This window comes from Hypanus sabinus, chromosome 7, assembly GCF_030144855.1.
Source record: "Hypanus sabinus isolate sHypSab1 chromosome 7, sHypSab1.hap1, whole genome shotgun sequence".
Lineage (NCBI taxonomy): Eukaryota > Metazoa > Chordata > Chondrichthyes > Myliobatiformes > Dasyatidae > Hypanus > Hypanus sabinus.
The window spans coordinates 50212233-50234402 of NC_082712.1; the positions used below are offsets into that span (position 1 = coordinate 50212233).

General features: G+C 43.5%; 1 protein-coding gene across 4 annotated transcripts in view; it reads right to left on the minus strand.

Annotated features, from left to right (window-relative positions):
* Positions 1-22170, minus strand: part of LOC132396773 (receptor-type tyrosine-protein phosphatase delta) — a 635525-nt gene that overhangs the window by 111047 nt on the left and 502308 nt on the right. For 2 of the 4 annotated variants that reach the window (XM_059974654.1, XM_059974652.1), the window contains exons 19-22: positions 19668-19828; positions 16299-16411; positions 12823-12864; positions 12218-12315 (exon numbers count right to left, since the gene is read on the minus strand). In XM_059974654.1, the coding sequence (XP_059830637.1) occupies positions 12218-12315; positions 12823-12864; positions 16299-16411; positions 19668-19828 (414 nt within the window). The remainder of the gene's footprint in view (positions 1-12217; positions 12316-12822; positions 12865-16298; positions 16412-19667; positions 19829-22170) is intronic. The other 2 variants (XM_059974656.1, XM_059974655.1) reach the window with 1 other exon arrangement.

The window sequence follows — 22170 nt, forward strand, 5'->3', positions numbered from 1 at the left end:
CTGCACTGACCCATTCAACCTGTGTAAACTCGTCCTGCACTGACACATCCAACCTGTGTAAACTCTTCCCGCTCTGACCCATTCAACCTGTGTAAACTCTTCCTGCACTGACCCATTCAACCTGTGTAAACTCGTCCTGCACTGACACATTCAACCTGTGTAAACTCTTCCTGCACTGACCCATTCAACCTGTGTAAACTCTTCCCGCTCTGACCCATTCAACCAGTGTAAACGCTTCCTGCACTGCCCCATTCAACCTGTGTAAACTCTTCCTGCACTGACACATTCAACCTGTGTAAACTCTTCCCGCTCTGACCCATTCAACCTGTGTAAACTCTTCCTGCACTGACACATTCAACCTGTGTAAACTCTTCCTGCACTGACCCATTCAACCTGTGTAAACTCTTCCCGCACTGACCCATTCAACCTGTGTAAACTCTTCCTGCACTGACACATTCAACCTGTGTAAACTCTTCCTGCACTGACCCATTCAACCTGTGTAAACTCTTCCCGCTCTGACCCATTCAACCTGTGTAAACTCTTCCTGCACTGACCCATTCAACCTGTGTAAACTCTTCCTGCACTGACACATTCAACCTGTGTAAACTCTTCCCGCACTGACCCATTCAACCTGTGTAAACTCTTCCTGCACTGACACATTCAACCTGTGTAAACTGTTCCCGCTCTGACCCATTCAACCTGTGTAAACTCTTCCTGCACTGACCCATTCAACCTGTGTAAACTCTTCCTGCACTGACCCATTCAACCTGTGTAAACTCTTCCCACTCTGACCCATTCAACCTGTGTAAACTCTTCCTGCACTGACCCATTCAACAAGTGTAAACTCTTCCTGCACTGACACATTCAACCTGTGTAAACTCTTCCCGCACTGACCCATTCAACCTGTGTAAACTCTTCCTGCACTGACACATTCAACCTGTGTAAACTGTTCCCGCTCTGACCCATTCAACCTGTGTAAACTCTTCCCGCACTGACCCATTCAACCTGTGTAAACTCTTCCTGCACTGACACATTCAACCTGTGTAAACTGTTCCCACTCTGACCCATTCAACCTGTGTAAACTCTTCCTGCACTGACCCATTCAACCTGTGTAAACTCTTCCTGCACTGACCCATTCAACCTGTGTAAACTCTTCCCGCTCTGACCCATTCAACCTGTGTAAACTCTTCCTGCACTGACCCATTCAACAAGTGTAAACTCTTCCTGCACTGACACATTCAACCTGTGTAAACTCTTCCCGCTCTGACCCATTCAACCTGTGTAAACTCTTCCTGCACTGACCCATTCAACAAGTGTAAACTCTTCCTGCTCTGACACATTCAACCTGTGTAAACTCTTCCTGCACTGACACATTCAACCTGTGTAAACTCTTCCTGCACTGACACATTCAACCTGTGTAAACTCTTCCTGCACTGACCCATTCAACCTGTGTAAACTCTTCCTGCACTGACACATTCAACCTGTGTAAACTCTTCCTGCACTGACCCATTCAACCTGTGTAAACTCTTCCTGCACTGACACATTCAAACTGTGTAAACTCTTCCCGCACTGACACATTCAACCTGTGTAAACTCTTCCTGCACTGACACATTCAACCTGTGTAAACTCTTCCCGCTCTGACCCATTCAACCAGTGTAAACGCTTCCTGCACTGACCCATTCAACCTGTGTAAACTCTTCCTGCTCTGACACATTCAACCTGTGTAAACTCTTCCTGCACTGACCCATTCAACCTGTGTAAACTCTTCCTGCACTGACACATTCAACCTGTGTAAACTCTTCCTGCACTGACACATTCAACCTGTGTAAACTCTTCCTGCACTGACACATTCAACCTGTGTAAACTCTTCCTGCACTGACCCATTCAACCTGTGTAAACTCTTCCTGCACTGACACATTCAACAAGTGTAAACTCTTCCTGCACTGACACATTCAACCTGTGTAAACTCTTCCCGCTCTGACCCATTCAACCAGTGTAAACGCTTCCTGCACTGACACATTCAACCTGCGTAAACTCTTCCTGCACTGACACATTCAACCTGTGTAAACTCTTCCCGCTCTGACCCATTCAACCAGTGTAAACGCTTCCTGCACTGACCCATTCAACCTGTGTAAACTCTTCCTGCTCTGACACATTCAACCTGTGTAAACTCTTCCTGCACTGGCCCATTCAACCTGTGTAAACTCTTCCTGCACTGACACATTCAACCTGTGTAAACTCTTCCTGCACTGACACATTCAACCTGTGTAAACTCTTCCTGCACTGACACATTCAACCTGTGTAAACTCTTCCTGCACTGACCCATTCAACCAGTGTAAACTCTTCCTGCACTGACACATTCAAACTGTGTAAACTCTTCCTGCACTGACACATTCAACCTGTGTAAACTCTTCCTGCACTGACCCATTCAACCTGTGTAAACTCTTCCTGCACTGACACATTCAACCTGTGTAAACTCTTCCTGCACTGACCCATTCAACCTGTGTAAACTCTTCCCGCTCTGACCCATTCAACCTGTGTAAACTCTTCCTGCACTGACACATTCAACCTGTGTAAACTGTTCCCGCTCTGACACATTCAACCTGTGTAAACTGTTCCCGCTCTGACCCATTCAACCTGTGTAAACTCTTCCTGCACTGACCCATTCAACAAGTGTAAACTCTTCCTGCACTGACACATTCAACCTGTGTAAACTCTTCCCGCACTGACCCATTCAACCTGTGTAAACTCTTCCTGCACTGACACATTCAACCTGTGTAAACTGTTCCCGCTCTGACCCATTCAACCTGTGTAAACTCTTCCTGCACTGACCCATTCAACCTGTGTAAACTCTTCCTGCACTGACCCATTCAACCTGTGTAAACTCTTCCTGCACTGACCCATTCAACCTGTGTAAACTCTTCCCACTCTGACCCATTCAACCTGTGTAAACTCTTCCTGCACTGACCCATTCAACAAGTGTAAACTCTTCCTGCACTGACACATTCAACCTGTGTAAACTCTTCCCGCACTGACCCATTCAACCTGTGTAAACTCTTCCTGCACTGACACATTCAACCTGTGTAAACTGTTCCCGCTCTGACCCATTCAACCTGTGTAAACTCTTCCTGCACTGACCCATTCAACCTGTGTAAACTCTTCCTGCACTGACCCATTCAACCTGTGTAAACTCTTCCCGCTCTGACCCATTCAACCTGTGTAAACTCTTCCTGCACTGACCCATTCAACAAGTGTAAACTCTTCCTGCACTGACACATTCAACCTGTGTAAACTCTTCCCGCTCTGACCCATTCAACCTGTGTAAACTCTTCCTGCACTGACCCATTCAACAAGTGTAAACTCTTCGGGCTCTGACACATTCAACCTGTGTAAACTCTTCCTGCACTGACCCATTCAACAAGTGTAAACTCTTCCTGCTCTGACACATTCAACAAGTGTAAACTCTTCCTGCACTGACACATTCAACCTGTGTAAACTCTTCCTGCACTGACCCATTCAACAAGTGTAAACTCTTCCTGCTCTGACACATTCAACAAGTGTAAACTCTTCCTGCACTGACACATTCAACCTGTGTAAACTCTTCCTGCACTGACACATTCAACCTGTGTAAACTCTTCCTGCACTGACCCATTCAACCTGTGTAAACTCTTCCTGCACTGACCCATTCAACCTGTGTAAACTCTTCCCGCTCTGACCCATTCAACCAGTGTAAACGCTTCCTGCACTGACCCATTCAACCTGTGTAAACTCTTCCCGCTCTGACCCATTCAACCTGTGTAAACTCTTCCCGCACTGACCCACTCAACCTGTGTAAACTCTTCCTGCTCTGACACATTCAACCTGTGTAAACTCTTCCTGCTCTGACACATTCAACCAGTGTAAACTCTTCCTGCACTGACACATTCAACCTGTGTAAACTCTTCCTGCACTGACCCATTCAACCTGTGTAAACTCTTCCTGCTCTGACACATTCAACCAGTGTAAACTCTTCCTGCACTGACACATTCAACCTGTGTAAACTCTTCCTGCACTGACCCATTCAACCTGTGTAAACTCTTCCCGCTCTGACCCATTCAACCTGTGTAAACTCTTCCCGCTCTGACCCATTCAACCTGTGTAAACTCTTCCTGCACTGACACATTCAACCAGTGTAAACTCTTCCTGCACTGACACATTCAACCTGTGTAAACTCTTCCTGCACTGACACATTCAACCTGTGTAAACTCTTCCTGCACTGACACATTCAACCTGTGTAAACACTTCCTGCACTGACACATTCAACCTGTGTAAACTCTTCCTGCACTGACCCATTCAACCTGTGTAAACTCTTCCTGCACTGACACATTCAACCTGTGTAAACTCTTCCTGCACTGACCCATTCAACCTGTGTAAACTCTTCCCGCACTGACACATTCAACCTGTGTAAACTCTTCCCGCACTGACACATTCAACCTGTGTAAACTCTTCCTGCACTGACACATTCAACCTGTGTAAACTCTTCCTGCACTGACCCATTCAACCTGTGTAAACTCGTCCTGCACTGACACATTCAACCTGTGTAAACTCTTCCTGCACTGACACATCCAACCTGTGTAAACTCTTCCTGCACTGACCCATTCAACCTGTGTAAACTCTTCCTGCACTGACCCATCCAACCTGTGTAAACTCTTCCCGCTCTGACACATTCAACCTGTGTAAACTCTTCCTGCACTGACACATTCAACCTGTGTAAACTCTTCCCGCTCTGACCCATTCAACCTGTGTAAACTCTTCCTGCACTGACACATTCAACCAGTGTAAACTCTTCCTGCTCTGACACATTCAACCTGTGTAAACTGTTCCCGCTCTGACCCATTCAACCTGTGTAAACTCTTCCCGCTCTGACCCATTCAACCTGTGTAAACTCTTCCTGCACTGACCAATTCAACCTGTGTAAACTCTTCCCGCACTGACCCATTCAACCTGTGTAAACTTTTCCCCATCTGACCCATTCAACCTGTGTAAACTCTTCCTGCACTGACCCATTCAACCTGTGTAAACGCTTCCTGCACTGACCCATTCAACCTGTGTAAACTCTTCCCGCTCTGACCCATTCAACCAGTGTAAATGCTCCCTGCACTGACCCATTCAACCTGTGTAAACTCTTCCTGCACTGACACATTCAACCTGTGTAAAATCTTCCCGCTCTGACCCATTCAACCTGTGTAAACTCTTCCTGCACTGACACATTCAACCTGTGTAAACTCTTCCCGCTCTGACCCATTCAACCTGTGTAAACTCTTCCTGCACTGACCCATTCAACCTGTGTAATCTCTTCCTGCACTGACACATTCAACCTGTGTAAACTCTTCCTGCACTGACACATTCAACCTGTGTAAACTCTTCCTGCACTGACACATTCAACCTGTGTAAACTCTTCCTGCACTGACCCATTCAACCTGTGTAAACTCTTCCTGCACTGACCCATTCAACCTGTGTAAACTCTTCCCGCTCTGACACATTCAACCTGTGTAAACTCTTCCTGCACTGACCCATTCAACCTGTGTAAACTCTTCCTGCACTGACCCATTCAACCTGTGTAAACTCTTCCTGCACTGACCCATTCAACCTGTGTAAACTCTTCCTGCACTGACACATTCAACCTGTGTAAACTCTTCCTGCACTGACCCATTCAACCTGTGTAAACTCTTCCTGCACTGACCCATTCAACCTGTGTAAACTCTTCCTGCACTGACACATTCAACCTGTGTAAACTCTTCCCCATCTGACCCATTCAACCTGTGTAAACTCTTCCTGCACTGACACATTCAACCTGTGTAAACTCTTCCTGCACTGACACGTTCAACCTGTGTAAACTCTTCCCGCTCTGACACATTCAACCTGTGTAAACTCTTCCTGCACTGACACATTCAACCTGTGTAAACTCTTCCTGCACTGACCCATTCAACCTGTGTAAACTCTTCCTGCACTGACCCATTCAACCTGTGTAAACTCTTCCTGCACTGACCCATTCAACCTGTGTAAACTCTTCCCGCTCTGACCCATTCAACCTGTGTAAACTCTTCCTGCACTGACCCATTCAACCTGTGTAAACTCGTCCTGCACTGACACATCCAACCTGTGTAAACTCTTCCCGCTCTGACCCATTCAACCTGTGTAAACTCTTCCTGCACTGACACATTCAACCTGTGTAAACTCTTCCTGCACTGACCCATTCAACCTGTGTAAACTCTTCCCGCTCTGACCCATTCAACCTGTGTAAACTCTTCCCGCTCTGACCCATTCAACCTGTGTAAACTCTTCCTGCACTGACACATTCAACCAGTGTAAACTCTTCCTGCACTGACACATTCAACCTGTGTAAACTCTTCCTGCACTGACACATTCAACCTGTGTAAACTCTTCCTGCACTGACACATTCAACCTGTGTAAACTCTTCCTGCACTGACACATTCAACCTGTGTAAACTCTTCCTGCACTGACCCATTCAACCTGTGTAAACTCTTCCTGCACTGACACATTCAACCTGTGTAAACTCTTCCTGCACTGACCCATTCAACCTGTGTAAACTCTTCCCGCACTGCCACATTCAACCTGTGTAAACTCTTCCCGCACTGACACATTCAACCTGTGTAAACTCTTCCTGCACTGACACATTCAACCTGTGTAAACTCTTCCTGCACTGACCCATTCAACCTGTGTAAACTCGTCCTGCACTGACACATTCAACCTGTGTAAACTCTTCCTGCACTGACACATCCAACCTGTGTAAACTCTTCCTGCACTGACCCATTCAACCTGTGTAAACTCTTCCTGCACTGACCCATCCAACCTGTGTAAACTCTTCCCGCTCTGACACATTCAACCTGTGTAAACTCTTCCTGCACTGACACATTCAACCTGTGTAAACTCTTCCCGCTCTGACCCATTCAACCTGTGTAAACTCTTCCTGCACTGACACATTCAACCAGTGTAAACTCTTCCTGCTCTGACACATTCAACCTGTGTAAACTGTTCCCGCTCTGACCCATTCAACCTGTGTAAACTCTTCCCGCTCTGACCCATTCAACCTGTGTAAACTCTTCCTGCACTGACCAATTCAACCTGTGTAAACTCTTCCCGCACTGACCCATTCAACCTGTGTAAACTCTTCCTGCACTGACACGTTCAACTCATGTAAACTCTTCCTGCACTGACCCATTCAACCTGTGTAAACTCTTCCTGCACTGACACATTCAACTCATGTAAACGCTTCCTGCACTGACACATTCAACCTGTGTAAACTCTTCCTGCACTGACACATTCAACCTGTGTAAACTCTTCCTGCACTGACACATTCAACCTGTGTAAACTCTTCCTGCACTGACCCATTCAACCTGTGTAAACTCTTCCTGCACTGACACATTCAACCTGTGTAAACTCTTCCTGCACTGACACATTCAACTTGTGTAAACTCTTCCTGCACTGACACATTCAACCTGTGTAAACTCTTCCTGCACTGACCCATTCAACCTGTGTAAACTCTTCCTGCACTGACACATTCAACCTGTGTAAACTCTTCCTGCACTGACACATTCAACCTGTGTAAACTCTTCCTGCACTGACACATTCAACCTGTGTAAACTCTTCCTGCACTGACCCATTCAACCTGTGTAAACTCTTCCTGCACTGGCCCATTCAACCTGTGTAAACTCTTCCTGCACTGACCCATTCAACCTGTGTAAACTCTTCCTGCACTGACCCATTCAACCTGTGTAAACTCGTCCCGCTCTGACCCATTCAACCTGTGTAAACTCTTCCTGCACTGACCCATTCAACCTGTGTAAACTCTTCCTGCACTGACCCATTCAACCTGTGTAAACTCTTCCCGCTCTGACCCATTCAACCTGTGTAAACTCTTCCTGCACTGACACGTTCAACCTGTGTAAACTCTTCCTGCACTGACCCGTTCAACCTGTGTAAACTCTTCCCGCTCTGACCCATTCAACCTGTGTAAACTCTTCCTGCACTGACCCATTCAACCTGTGTAAACTCTTCCTGCACTGACCCATTCAACCTGTGTAAACTCTTCCTGCACTGACACATTCAACCAGTGTAAACTCTTCCTGCACTGACCCATTCAACCTGTGTAAACTCTTCCTGCACTGACACATTCAACCTGTGTAAACTCTTCCTGCACTGACCCATTCAACCTGTGTAAACTCTTCCTGCACTGACACATTCAACCAGTGTAAACTCTTCCTGCACTGACCCATTCAACCTGTGTAAACTCTTCCCGCTCTGACCCATTCAACCTGTGTAAACTCTTCCTGCACTGACACATTCAACCAGTGTAAACTCTTCCTGCACTGACCCATTCAACCTGTGTAAACTCTTCCCGCTCTGACCCATTCAACCTGTGTAAACTCTTCCTGCACTGACACATTCAACCTGTGTAAACTCTTCCTGCACTGACCCATTCAACCAGCGTAAACTCTTCCCGCTCTGACCCATTCAACCTGTGTAAATTCTTCCTGCACTGACACATTCAACCTGTGTAAACTCTTCCTGCTCTGACCCATTCAACCTGTGTAAACTCTTCCTGCACTGACACATTCAACCTGTGTAAACTCTTCCCCATCTGACCCATTCAACCTGTGTAAACTCTTCCTGCTCTGACCCATTCAACCTGTGTAAACTCTTCCTGCACTGACACATTCAACCAGTGTAAACTCTTCCTGCACTGACCCATTCAACCTGTGTAAACTCTTCCCGCTCTGACCCATTCAACCAGTGTAAACGCTTCCTGCACTGACCCATTCAACCTGTGTAAACTCTTCCCGCTCTGACCCATTCAACCTGTGTAAACGCTTCCTGCACTGACCCATTCAACCTGTGTAAACTCTTCCCGCTCTGACCCATTCAACCTGTGTAAACGCTTCCCGCTCTGACCCATTCAACCAGTGTAAACTCTTCCCGCTCTGACCCATTCAACCTGTGTAAACGCTTCCCGCTCTGACCCATTCAACCTGTGTAAACTCTTCCTGCACTGACACATTCAACCTGTGTAAACTCTTCCCCATCTGACCCATTCAACCTGTGTAAACTCTTCCTGCACTGACCCATTCAACCTGTGTAAACTCTTCCTGCACTGACCCATTCAACCTGTGTAAACTCTTCCCGCTCTGACCCATTCAACCAGTGTAAACGCTTCCTGCACTGACCCATTCAACCTGTGTAAACTCTTCCCGCTCTGACCCATTCAACCTGTGTAAACGCTTCCCGCTCTGACCCATTCAACCTGTGTAAACTCTTCCTGCACTGACCCATTCAACCTGTGTAAACTCTTCCTGCTCTGACCCATTCAACCAGTGTAAACGCTTCCTGCACTGACCCATTCAACCTGTGTAAACTCTTCCCGCTCTGACCCATTCAACCTGTGTAAACGCTTCCTGCACTGACCCATTCAACCTGTGTAAACTCTTCCCGCTCTGACCCATTCAACCAGTGTAAACGCTTCCTGCACTGACCCATTCAACCTGTGTAAACTCTTCCTGCACTGACACATCCAACCTGTGTAAACTCTTCCCGCTCTGACCCATTCAACCTGTGTAAACGCTTCCTGCACTGACCCATTCAACTCATGTAAACTCTTCCTGCACTGACCCATTCAACCTGTGTAAACTCTTCCTGCACTGACACATTCAACTCATGTAAACGCTTCCTGCACTGACACATTCAACCTGTGTAAACTCTTCCTGCACTGACACATTCAACCTGTGTAAACTCTTCCTGCACTGACACATTCAACCTGTGTAAACTCTTCCTGCACTGACCCATTCAACCTGTGTAAACTCTTCCTGCACTGACACATTCAACCTGTGTAAACTCTTCCTGCACTGACACATTCAACTTGTGTAAACTCTTCCTGCACTGACACATTCAACCTGTGTAAACTCTTCCTGCACTGACCCATTCAACCTGTGTAAACTCTTCCTGCACTGACACATTCAACCTGTGTAAACTCTTCCTGCACTGACACATTCAACCTGTGTAAACTCTTCCTGCACTGACACATTCAACCTGTGTAAACTCTTCCTGCACTGACCCATTCAACCTGTGTAAACTCTTCCTGCACTGGCCCATTCAACCTGTGTAAACTCTTCCTGCACTGACCCATTCAACCTGTGTAAACTCTTCCTGCACTGACCCATTCAACCTGTGTAAACTCGTCCCGCTCTGACCCATTCAACCTGTGTAAACTCTTCCTGCACTGACCCATTCAACCTGTGTAAACTCTTCCTGCACTGACCCATTCAACCTGTGTAAACTCTTCCCGCTCTGACCCATTCAACCTGTGTAAACTCTTCCTGCACTGACACGTTCAACCTGTGTAAACTCTTCCTGCACTGACCCGTTCAACCTGTGTAAACTCTTCCCGCTCTGACCCATTCAACCTGTGTAAACTCTTCCTGCACTGACACATTCAACCTGTGTAAACTCTTCCCGCTCTGACCCATTCAACCTGTGTAAACTCTTCCTGCACTGACACATTCAACCTGTGTAAACTTTTCCCGCTCTGACCCATTCAACCAGTGTAAACGCTTCCTGCACTGACCCATTCAACCTGTGTAAACTCTTCCTGCACTGACCCATTCAACCTGTGTAAACTCGTCCTGCACTGACACATTCAACCTGTGTAAACTCTTCCTGCACTGACCCATTCAACCTGTGTAAACTCTTCCTGCACTGACCCATTCAACCTGTGTAAACTCTTCCTGCACTGACACATTCAACCAGTGTAAACTCTTCCTGCACTGACCCATTCAACCTGTGTAAACTCTTCCTGCACTGACACATTCAACCTGTGTAAACTCTTCCTGCACTGACCCATTCAACCTGTGTAAACTCTTCCTGCACTGACACATTCAACCAGTGTAAACTCTTCCTGCACTGACCCATTCAACCTGTGTAAACTCTTCCCGCTCTGACCCATTCAACCTGTGTAAACTCTTCCTGCACTGACACATTCAACCAGTGTAAACTCTTCCTGCACTGACCCATTCAACCTGTGTAAACTCTTCCCGCTCTGACCCATTCAACCTGTGTAAACTCTTCCTGCACTGACACATTCAACCTGTGTAAACTCTTCCTGCACTGACCCATTCAACCAGCGTAAACTCTTCCCGCTCTGACCCATTCAACCTGTGTAAATTCTTCCTGCACTGACACATTCAACCTGTGTAAACTCTTCCTGCTCTGACCCATTCAACCTGTGTAAACTCTTCCTGCACTGACACATTCAACCTGTGTAAACTCTTCCTGCACTGACCCACTCAACCTGTGTAAACTCTTCCCGCACTGACCCATTCCAAGATCTACATGCTCTTGATTTGAGCTTCTTACACGTTTCCAGTTTTAACCACCCATCTCTGATGACGATACCAGCCATCCATGGCACAGAACACTGCAATTCTCCCTGCAATGTTCTCTGCCTTATTGGCTCTCTTTTTTCCCCATTAAGATGCTCCTTGAAACAACCTCTGATATGACTCTGTGCTAGTACATAGAACAGGACTGCACAATAACAAGCCCTTCACCTCACAAGGTTTCGTCAAACTAATTAACTACTAATAACATGCCTAACTTAACTAATCTCTTCTGTTACACAACGTCCATATCCCTTAGTTCTCTGCAGATTCATGCACTAATTTAAGAGCCTCTTAAATATCTCTACTGCACTTGGCTCTACTACCCACTATTCTGTGTAAAACATCTTCCTTTTGATTTGCCTCCTTCTCAGCTTAAATGCACATCCTCGAGTATTAGACATTTTGATCCTGGGGAAAAGATACTAGCTGTGAACTCTACCTATGCCTCTCATCATCTAATAAACTTCTATCTGGTCTTCTTTCAGACTCCACAGCTCTAGAAATTTAAAAAAGCACTTTTGTCCGAACTCTCCTTCTCTCTAATCCAGTCAGCATCAGTTAAGTCAATTCTACACCCTCTTCAAAGCCTCCACGTCATTCCTGCAATGGAGTAAACGGAATTGAACATAATGCTCCTCATGTGGCTTTACAACTGTAGGGCTGAATGCTCCTCTTTTCTACCACAAGGTAATTCTGAGAGGAATAAAAGAACAAGATACTCACTCCACTCTGTCACACATTAATACAAACGAGAACTGTCAATACATCAGCAGAAAGTGATTCACCTCGTACTCTTGTGAGAACTTCAAGTTGTCATTGGCTTTCAATCGCTCAATGTGATCAGCAAGCTCGGAGATAGGGATTGGTGGATGATTGGCCATGCCTGACAAGGTTGGACAAGAATAAAACTTGCGTCACAACAATGCTGCTTAATTGCCCAGCAACACAATACAAGTCTGAAAAGCAATTGTTAGAAGAGCTTGATGTGTAAACTAGTAACCATGTCTGATGTGGAGAGAGGAAACAAAAGCAGGCAGTCTGATTACTGAAAGCAAGACATGCTCAGAAGTGAAGAACTCTCAAGGCAATTAACAGTCACCAATCATGCTCTGAAAGTACACATTCCTAAAGTGAGAAAGAATAAGTCTGGGCTGCAGGTTGGCAAGGTTAGCTTGGTAGAGAAGATGGAAGGTTAGCCCTAGCATTAACTGCTGCTTTGAATAATGATAGCGCTGTCATTTCAAACTTATCTCCCTGCAATGTACAGAATGCCATTTACATCGAGTTAGAATGAAAACTACAGCAGGTGAACTACACAACAAACAGCCAGAAGCCTGAGAGAAGTAGTTCAGAAGAGAGAAGACGTAAACTAATGCCAGGGGAAACTAACTTGTTGAATGGAGGTTACCATGGTAACTGGAGGCACCTGAACCTGTAAAGAAAATAGGCGGGGTATAAATAAAGTTTCTGCTCTTCCACCAAAATGAGAAGGAAATTTTCATACAAAATACCAGGAAAATAAATCAAATTGGTAGAAGTGCTGATCAAAAATGTTTTTTGAATAATAACTGATGAAGTAATTCCATTGTGCTTGGCTTATAAAAATTATGCAGACAGCAGACATTTACATGCAGTTTACTTCGAATGGCAGGCCTATTACCAGCATTATTCTGCGACACTACACCCACAGATGTAGAAGCTAGAGGCTCAGAAATATTGCTACTGAGAGCATTCAGTGAGGGAGAAGTGAGGTAGTGAGCTGGGGGCGGGGGAGTGAAAGGACAAACATCATCAATTAATTTATTTTGCTCAGCTTAACATCAGTTAAACTACACTTGGCTCTGTGTCAATCTCAAGGTCAAGAGCTCCCGCCCTAGTGTAAATCCCTGGACCACAGGCATAATTTTTTGGCCCCAGAAAGTAGTTCTCCCCATACCTTGGCATCTTTCCCTAGGACAGCAAGCATTTATCACCAACTCTCTGCTGCCCTTCATTAATTTCTTGCGGAATATGATGTATCAGGAAGGTTACGATGTATTTTTACTGATTTTATGTCAACATCTAGCAAATGGAATGAAATATTAATGGAATGGTTGAAGCAGCAAAACAAACTTCACACAGATATGACAAGTGTATTTGCATGAAGGGGCAAAAATATCACTAAAAGGAGAAAATGCAATGATATTGTGCTTAAACTATGCCCTCAAAATGGAGACAGAGAAACATAGCTGTTTGTGGAGGGTTATCATGATTGACTAGCAGTGTACTGGAGAAGGAGGCAGGGCAGAACTTGTCAAAGAGGTGATTGAGCAATTGATCAAGGCTGTAAAAGTAAAAGCCAGTTGGCAAAGGTAAACACATGTTAGGAGCAGCTGCACAGATCAGATCTGAGGTTTGAAAATACTCACACCACGCAATATCAGGCTTGGAAGACACTTAAGTAATCTCTTCTGTTAGCTTTACTAGTGAGTCACCAGATGTTTATTGTATTTGATTTCCTTATTCACCAACTTTTGAGTTCACAATATGGACATACTACATTTACGTCGACATCGAATTGCAGAAATCTGCCCTCCCAGCTGTAAACTGGTTTGGGAGCAAAAACCAGAAAAAAATTTTCCCAAAGGAAATCAATATTTATCTTTCTGCTTCTCTATCAAAGAAAAAAAGAGCATTCCCAATTTTTGTTAAGCTGGGAGTATGAGGTCGCTTGAGGGTTATTTCAAACAAGCTGGTTAGTGGTTAGTTTGCTGAACCTGACAATGACAATGCAAGCAAGCTATAGACATCATGCAGAACATCAGGCCTGCAAAAAAGAATGATTATCCCTTTACTTCTTCATTGAAAAACATTTGCAGTTTGAATTGCCAGGGTGCTAACAGGTGGAATACCTTTCGTTTGGGAAAAGGGAAGGGTGGGAAAAGGAAGATCTGTCTCCAACAAAGTAACAATACAAATGAAGCAAAATAAGACACTGCCTGATGCAGCATTGTCAGTGTTAGACAGCCTCAGGAATGACATAGTTTCAGCACAGAGTTCAGTTCTATATGCACTAACCTAATGTGAACCGTGAAATTATACCAAAGGAAAATCAGGACAAGAAAACTTGATGCACTTGCAGTAAATTCCTTATGCCATTATTTAAAGGTAATGTCAACTCATCTGCAATAAATGTGCCACTACATTTATCAAGAAGCAGAAAAAGTAATATTGTACAATCATGTTAACATTCTGCATTGTATTTTGGTAAATCTGAATTGACCAGTGAAGCTTTCAGTATACTATTAATGCATGCAGTACTCATGGTTACTGCTGGTAATACAATTGTGAAGTGTAGACTGATATATCTGAACATAAATCTAAAAAAAGCATTGTAGTATTCCTTAATAACTTCTCCTTCTTGTTCCCAATTTTTGTGGGTAATTAATGTTGAATTATGTGTGACCTGCACACTCCAGAAACTTGGCAGACTCTTCCTTACAATGCTTTCTCAATAGAAACAGATTCACTTGTGAGCAGTCAGTTAGATCTGGATTAACCCAGGGGTCACCTCCCATTCACTCTAATATTCACGTCTTGCTGGAGGGCACATGTCTATCAAATGCAAGTTTCCCTTTTAGCTTCTTTTTTCACTTTTAAGGATCTTTCATTGAAGGTGTTATTATTGATTGTTACGTTCGCTAATTCGCATGTTCGCATAAAGTCATTTCCTTCAGACTGAAGGTGAGTATCACTTAAAGTGGGCCCTGTGGGAATTAATGAGATCAGGTTCAAAACTGGTGACTTGGCTTTATCTCTACAGCTTAATAGCTGATTAAATTATAGCATTTTATTGGTGTTATACATAATGAATATATCTGGTCTATAATGTGCATTGGAACCAATCAATTTAGTATTGTGGATTGTAAATGCCTACAATTACTGGTTTAGTGAAAGCATCTTCAAAAAGAACACTGCATTAAAGTACACACTAATTGATGGTGAAACAACTCCCTTGTTCAAATCTTTTCACAGGTCCAATGAAAAATACCCCTTTCTTTGCTTTAAATTACTGCTTAATAATCATTGACAGTATTTTAAATTAATTTAGTCACATTAGTTGTTGTTTTATTTCAATTGCATGTTGAACAATTAACTTCTTCATTGTGAGTTCAGGGCAACTGCACTGCAGACTTGTGCATGATGTCTAAAGCTTTAACATTTGCCCTCAGCCCTGAGGGCACTTGACCTCTCAGAGTTAAGATAATGAGAGAGCCACTGGGCGTTACAGTGAAGAACCCAACTCAACTTTACAGAAACTCGCTGCAGTCTTGCTTAATCTGACTCTTGCAACATTCAAATCCAGAAAGGACAATAGAGAAAAGGTACAGGTAACAATAATTTAAATTTAATTTAATTTAATTATTAAATTAACTTTTTTATTTTAATTATTGGGGAAAAATGTCAGAGATGCATTACTTCAGATTGAAAATGCTGTCTTCTCAGAAGTATGAAAACTGGGATAAAAAGTTGCAAACAATTTAGAGACTGTTTATTTCCCAGGACTGCGAGATCTTAAAAAAATATTCATTCAGCAACAGGAGGCAGAGATTTGGTGTGGTATTGAGTAATTATGGAAGAATATACCAATATCCTACAACATAAGAAGTAAAGATAATTTGCTTGCCATCTGTTTTTCTTATTGGAAGTTCTTCCGTGACATACCAAACAAATGTGACTTTGAGCAAATGCAGAGAAAAGTCAATAATACAATTTACAGGCACATTTCACAATAACACTCTATTTCCAATCCTTATCCAATCTCACCAGATACACAGGGTCAACACAAAGCTCCAATGCTTGGACTAAAACACTTCCATATCTCACCTGGAGTTTGGAAATTAAGTCGTCTTAGTTCGACTGGGTCTGTGGGATGATGGGAAGGTAATTCCTTGCTGTTGGGAATACTGCTTTTTCTTGAGTCAGACTCCGTCCTTTTCCTACAAGGAAAACATTGTTGTTAGCGACAACAGAAACAAACTGAGCTCCTGCCAGTTAAGTGAGCAGAGAGATCTGATCTGCCCATAAGTGCTACCCAAAGTTCTCAGAGATAGTGTCTCTCAGTTGGATGGTGGGACTTCATTTATCACCCCAGAGCACTGGAATAGAGACTTTAATTTGAAGAGCCTAACTCCTCTTTGAGCTAAGAGATACAACTACCACAAAATGCACTATTTCCAAGTCAGGTCAACACTGAACATTGCAAAAGCAGACCACTTACTCATTATCACACGATTATTCCATGAGTTGGCTGTTTAAAAAAAAGAATTGTTGACTCATCTCACATTTCTTCCATTAGTAATAATTCAAAATTACTTTGGGTTTGGGTTTAACTGCAGTATTCAAAAAGGTATTCAAATGCAAGAAACTTACTCTTTTGCTTGGCTTAATAATTCCTGCAGCAGCATTAGATATACATATTCTCAATTTCTCTGCTTTGCTACATGGGGAATATCTGCTTCCACATATTAAAGTGTTTTTCTCCATTTTCTCCCTCTACATCAAACGGAGCTTGTAGGCATTTACATTACATACATAGGTATCATTTAAATTCAATTATATTCCCCATTCATAGTCTACCATCAACTTCCTTCCCACTGGCACAATCATTCAAGCAATACCTTTAAATGTCTCACAAAATCGGAAAATGGGCTTTACCTACTCTTTCTATTGGAAATGTGGTTATAAAAGAACCATTCCTTCTAATATGTAATCACATTTTTTTTCCCAAATAACTTCATTGCAACTTCTGTTAGATTATAAAGGCTGTGAGGGAAAGGACTTGGGGAGAAAAGATTGCATGCTGCAGAAAATGATAAAAGAGACACACTAGAAGTGTTCCGCATGGCAAGTCACATTATCACACTGCAGTTCTGAAACCACAAGGTCACATGGGCTCGGATTGCTGGAGGCCGTTATTAATAAAGCGCATGCCTCTGTGAATGATGGAAATCATTTCACACAACTTCAGCATATAAACTGAGGTAATATTTGTGGCTACAACAACAGGCCTACCATAGCTGATGTCAGAAGGCCATAATTTTTATTCTCCCACAAACAGTGCAGATATTTGCTCAGGCTGTTTTCTTATGGACTAGTTGTAGTAAATATTTATTGATTTAGTTACATAGTGCCGAATAGGCCCTGTCTAGTCCTTTAAGTTACACCACTCTAGCAACCCCCACCCCCAGCAAACCCAATTAACCCTAACCTAATCACGGGACGATTTAGAATGACCAATTAAACTACCGGGTAAGGGTTTGGACTGTGTGAGGAAACTGGTGGACCCGCAGAAACAGTAGGAGTTGATTATTTCTTATTTTCAGACAAAAGGTCTTCTTTCAGATCATCAATAATGATGATTACTTGCGATGCTTTCAACAGTTTTGTGGGGGATGGAGGGGATGAGAGCACATTTTCCCTGTTCCTCCAGGTCCACTACCCTCTGTTGCACACACAGAACCCAGCACACACCTTTTCCAAAAGCTACATCTTTGCTTACCTGTCAGGTTTGCTGTCCAATTGAAAAGCAAGAGGAATGAGAACAAAGGTCAGTACGTTAGCTTCCCTTTCAGACAGCGATAGCTATGGCAACACTGCAGATGTCTGACTGGCATGGAACATGTTACTTAACATGCAAATTAAGCAGTGACAGTTCATCAGTGCAGTTAATGCTTTCTAATAGCAGTATAATGAAGGGCTAAAGGTCAGGCCAAGAAAACAGCAACACGCGTGCTTCAACAGAAATACATTTCAGTTCTGATGTCACTTTCACTTACGGTCAGATTACACTGAGATGCCACATTTAATTACTGTTCTGGTGAGGTGGTGATTGTACATTTTGGTATTTTTGAATGTTTACCAATCAATGGTCACAGAGGAATTTACTATGTCGAATGAGGGCTATGCCTATAATACACAGGGAAACAACAAAGCTGATCTTGTTAGAGTCAGCAACTGGCAAGAGCCTATAAAAGCAAAATTGTTTGATGGGCGATGGAACTGAAACATGCACAGAAAATAATGATTGCAGAAGCTGGAGCTGGAGACATCAAAGAGCTTTTACCGAGAGCTCCAAACCAGCGTGATTCCATTAAGGGATGAGAGGGCATTTCATTTGACAGTATGTGGCTGGATGATGTGGACTACTTCCCGAGTAACGGGTCAGCTTTTAGTCGGCGACTGCAGCTTAACAGCAAGCTGTACACTTGTTGGTTTTGACGATCAAACTGCTTGTCACAACGTGAATTGCACAGACCACTCCTCGCCTGATGCTTCTCTGTAATTTACTGTATACGTAGTAGAGTCAAATAGGTGGATTGAATCGGAACTGGCCCCCATGATTAGAGAGAGAACTACTGGGAAACAGGCAATTCTTTGTCTTTGAAGTGGCAATAGCATCTGTTACTTGCTTTAATTGAATTCTTATCCTTGTTCAGTATCTTTTAAAATTGCTTGACAACAAAGAACAAAGACATCGCAGGCGCAGGCTTTTCAGCCCATAATGCCGTGCTGAGCTTATTAAAATGGTAACTAAATGCCTAACTAATACCTTCAGTCTGCTCAACAAGATCCATGTCCCTCCATTCTCTGCATATCCATGTGTCTCTCTAAGAGCCTCTTAAATTCTTCTACTGTATTTTCTTTCACTACCAGTGTGTTCTAGGTATGTACCACACTCTTTGTAAAATAAACATGCCCTGCACATCTGTTTTGGACTCATCCCCTCTCACCTCACTCATGCCCTTTTATATTACACATTTTGACCAGGGGATACTGCCTCCCTACTCTATCTACATCCCTCATAATCTTATAGACTTCTATCAGGTCGTCCCTTGCCTCGGCTACTGCAGAGAAAACATCCCAAGTTTGTCTAACCTCTCCTCACTGAAACATCTCACGAGAAACACGTTTTAGAAGGTTTTTTTTAGGTGTGGACGAGTGTTTCCAGACTCAGCAGAGTGGAGAAGCCAGAGTGACTATATGATCTTTTCCAATTGTTTTCCTCCAATGCTTCAGTTGAGATATTTCTCTTATTAGTTACTTCAATGATTGCAAAAGTCTTTATAGAACTCACTAAACATGTCAATAGGATTGCAGCCATAAACACACATTATATGCAAGGCTGTCCTTCCCCACTATCACTGCAACAAAAACATCAGACAATGCCTGATACGACAGCTCTGGCTACTTTACCTCTTATAGAGGAGGATTGCAATGACAATGCAGATGATGAACACGACAGCTAAGACAGGGCCAACCACCCAAATCAATCCTTCTTCTTCATCTGTAATGGGCTGAGGATCAAGGTCCGCTGACAGCACTGGGTCGGAGTAAGGGCTTGTTGCATACATCATCTGGAACAAGAACATCACCAACGGTGAGGAGCTGGAAGAAAAGCTACCTTATCAACAAAATTTAAAAAAAACAAGGAATAGATTGAATTAAATGCTTGTGCAGGAAAATGCACTGCAAATTTAGACTTGTAAGAGTGCCATAACTGCAGATTCCCTAACCCTTTGTTCACCTGCAAATGGAAACTGGACGTTCATTAGAGGGCTCATTATAACATAAGAGACAAATACCATGACACTTACAATCTGACAGCCCTAAGAGGAAGGTAGGACCATGTAGACTTATCACTTAGTGCTATGAGAGGTCAAGAATGGCGCACTGAAAATGGAATGTGATTTCTCTATTCCACTCCAATACAGAGTGATAATTTAGAACTCCAACTAGTTTAAAACTGGTGCTTGTTTTTAATTTGTTCATTGCAAAGGTAGATCACTGGCATTCCAGAATGGTGCTGTAGTCAGGACCCACCTCCTTCAGCCAGCACCAAGGAAGTGGTCCTAGTTCTAGGAGGTGTACCAGTATAAGATGTGCAAATAATACTCCAGTTCTCAGAAAAGGAATAAATCAATCTGGGAGAGAAGCTTTTTTTATTACACCAATAAAACATTTGATTTGGCCAAATATTGTGGAATGATTACAATTAGTCAACAATTCAATTAATATGCCATGTAGTTACCAGATATTGGAATCTTCTGTGTCCTACAACTGCTGTGTTTTTATCTCTGCTGTTTGACTTTTCTTGCTCATGAAACATAAATGAACGATTTTCATCCATTTCATTCCAAAAAGCTCTTATTTTTGTTTCACAACATTCCAAGGTTTAATGAAATGGAAAGTAAATGATATGTCACCTACAGTGGGAAGAATCCATCTTTTTAAAAGACATTGAACTCATTAAACATGTCATCAGTGTGGCAGCTGCTGCCAAATCATAACAAATGCTGCTCGGTAAGTCTGTCTTTCCCCTCTGTCACTGCAACAAGAACATTAATGGAGCTATGGAATTCGGAGTTATGGAATTGCAGGCTTTTAGGACATTGACACACTTGTAATGCCAGAAACTTAATCCGAGAGAATGTCAGTTCTTTAGCCATCAGAAGTAGCAGATTAAAGAACCTTATCAAAACAGCAGTAACTGGAAAACTTGGTGGAGTCTACAGGAGCAGCATGGTTTCAGGCCTTGTGAAGTTAAAAGAACTAAAGGAAGCTCTCATAGCTTAGGAGGAGGGCACATTCAAACATGAGAAAAGATCCTATAGTATGTCATTCTCTCTTGTTGGTTCAGTCTCCACATGATGAAAGCAAGCTCATCAAAGTATCCAGTTAGAACTCATTTCCTACGAACTGCCAAGTCAGGGCAACAACAGTGGTAAATACAAGTAGCTTGGGCCAGACGAACATCTTGTGGAGATGATTGAAAGGGACCCTTTGCGCATGCAAATGAATTCCTGCTATACAGGAATGCCACAAGAGGATTCAAACATCTTGCCAATGTTGTCCGCCATTCACCCCTTTCTCGGTACTCAGTACTTCCCTTCTCCTCTTTGCACTGGCCGGGTCTCATCTCCATTCTGAGTTCTGATGCAGGATTTCACCCTGAAATATTGACAATTGCACCCCCCCTCCCACAGATGCTGCTCGACCCACTGAATTCCAGCATCTGCAGTCCACTGTATCTCACTCGTCTCACCAGTTTGTCCTTGCTGTTGAGTAATGTGTTTTCTTCAGACCTGCTTCCAATTGAAACAGAGAATTGGCTAGATTGGGAAAAAGAAAACTCTTTCTATCTGAAGAGTCCATTGACCAAATGAGCTGATTTGCACTGAGTCGGTTGCTCAAAGCCCATTGGGAACCGAGCGTACGGTCCCTGTGCAAGGCTCAAAGTCACACTCAGAGGGAACACGGGAAGGAGATATCAAGCCACTGTCCAAACATAATGAATCATCAGAAGCATGTGCATATTTAATGCTGATAAAGAAACTAAAAAGGAAGATGGCGACGCACATGGTCACTGCAGGCTCTCCGGGTCCGACCAATGGTGTAATTGTTCACCTTTTAAGTCTTTTTCACAATTGCAAAACACCGCTACGCATTGAAACATCAAGTACTGCAGGTCTACCCCACTAGCGAGTTGCTCGATAGTGAAGGAGCTGGGCTTGTTATCGCCTGCTACAGAGTCAGTGTTCAATCCAACAGATGGTGTGTGTGATTGTCTTGGACATTTTCCTGTGATCGCAAGACCCTATTGGACATTGGTAATGTAGAATACTGCAGGACTGGCTCACTGGCGAAACCGATGGTGGAGGAGCTACATGGCCTCAGTTTTACTGCAGTCCAGGCCCCC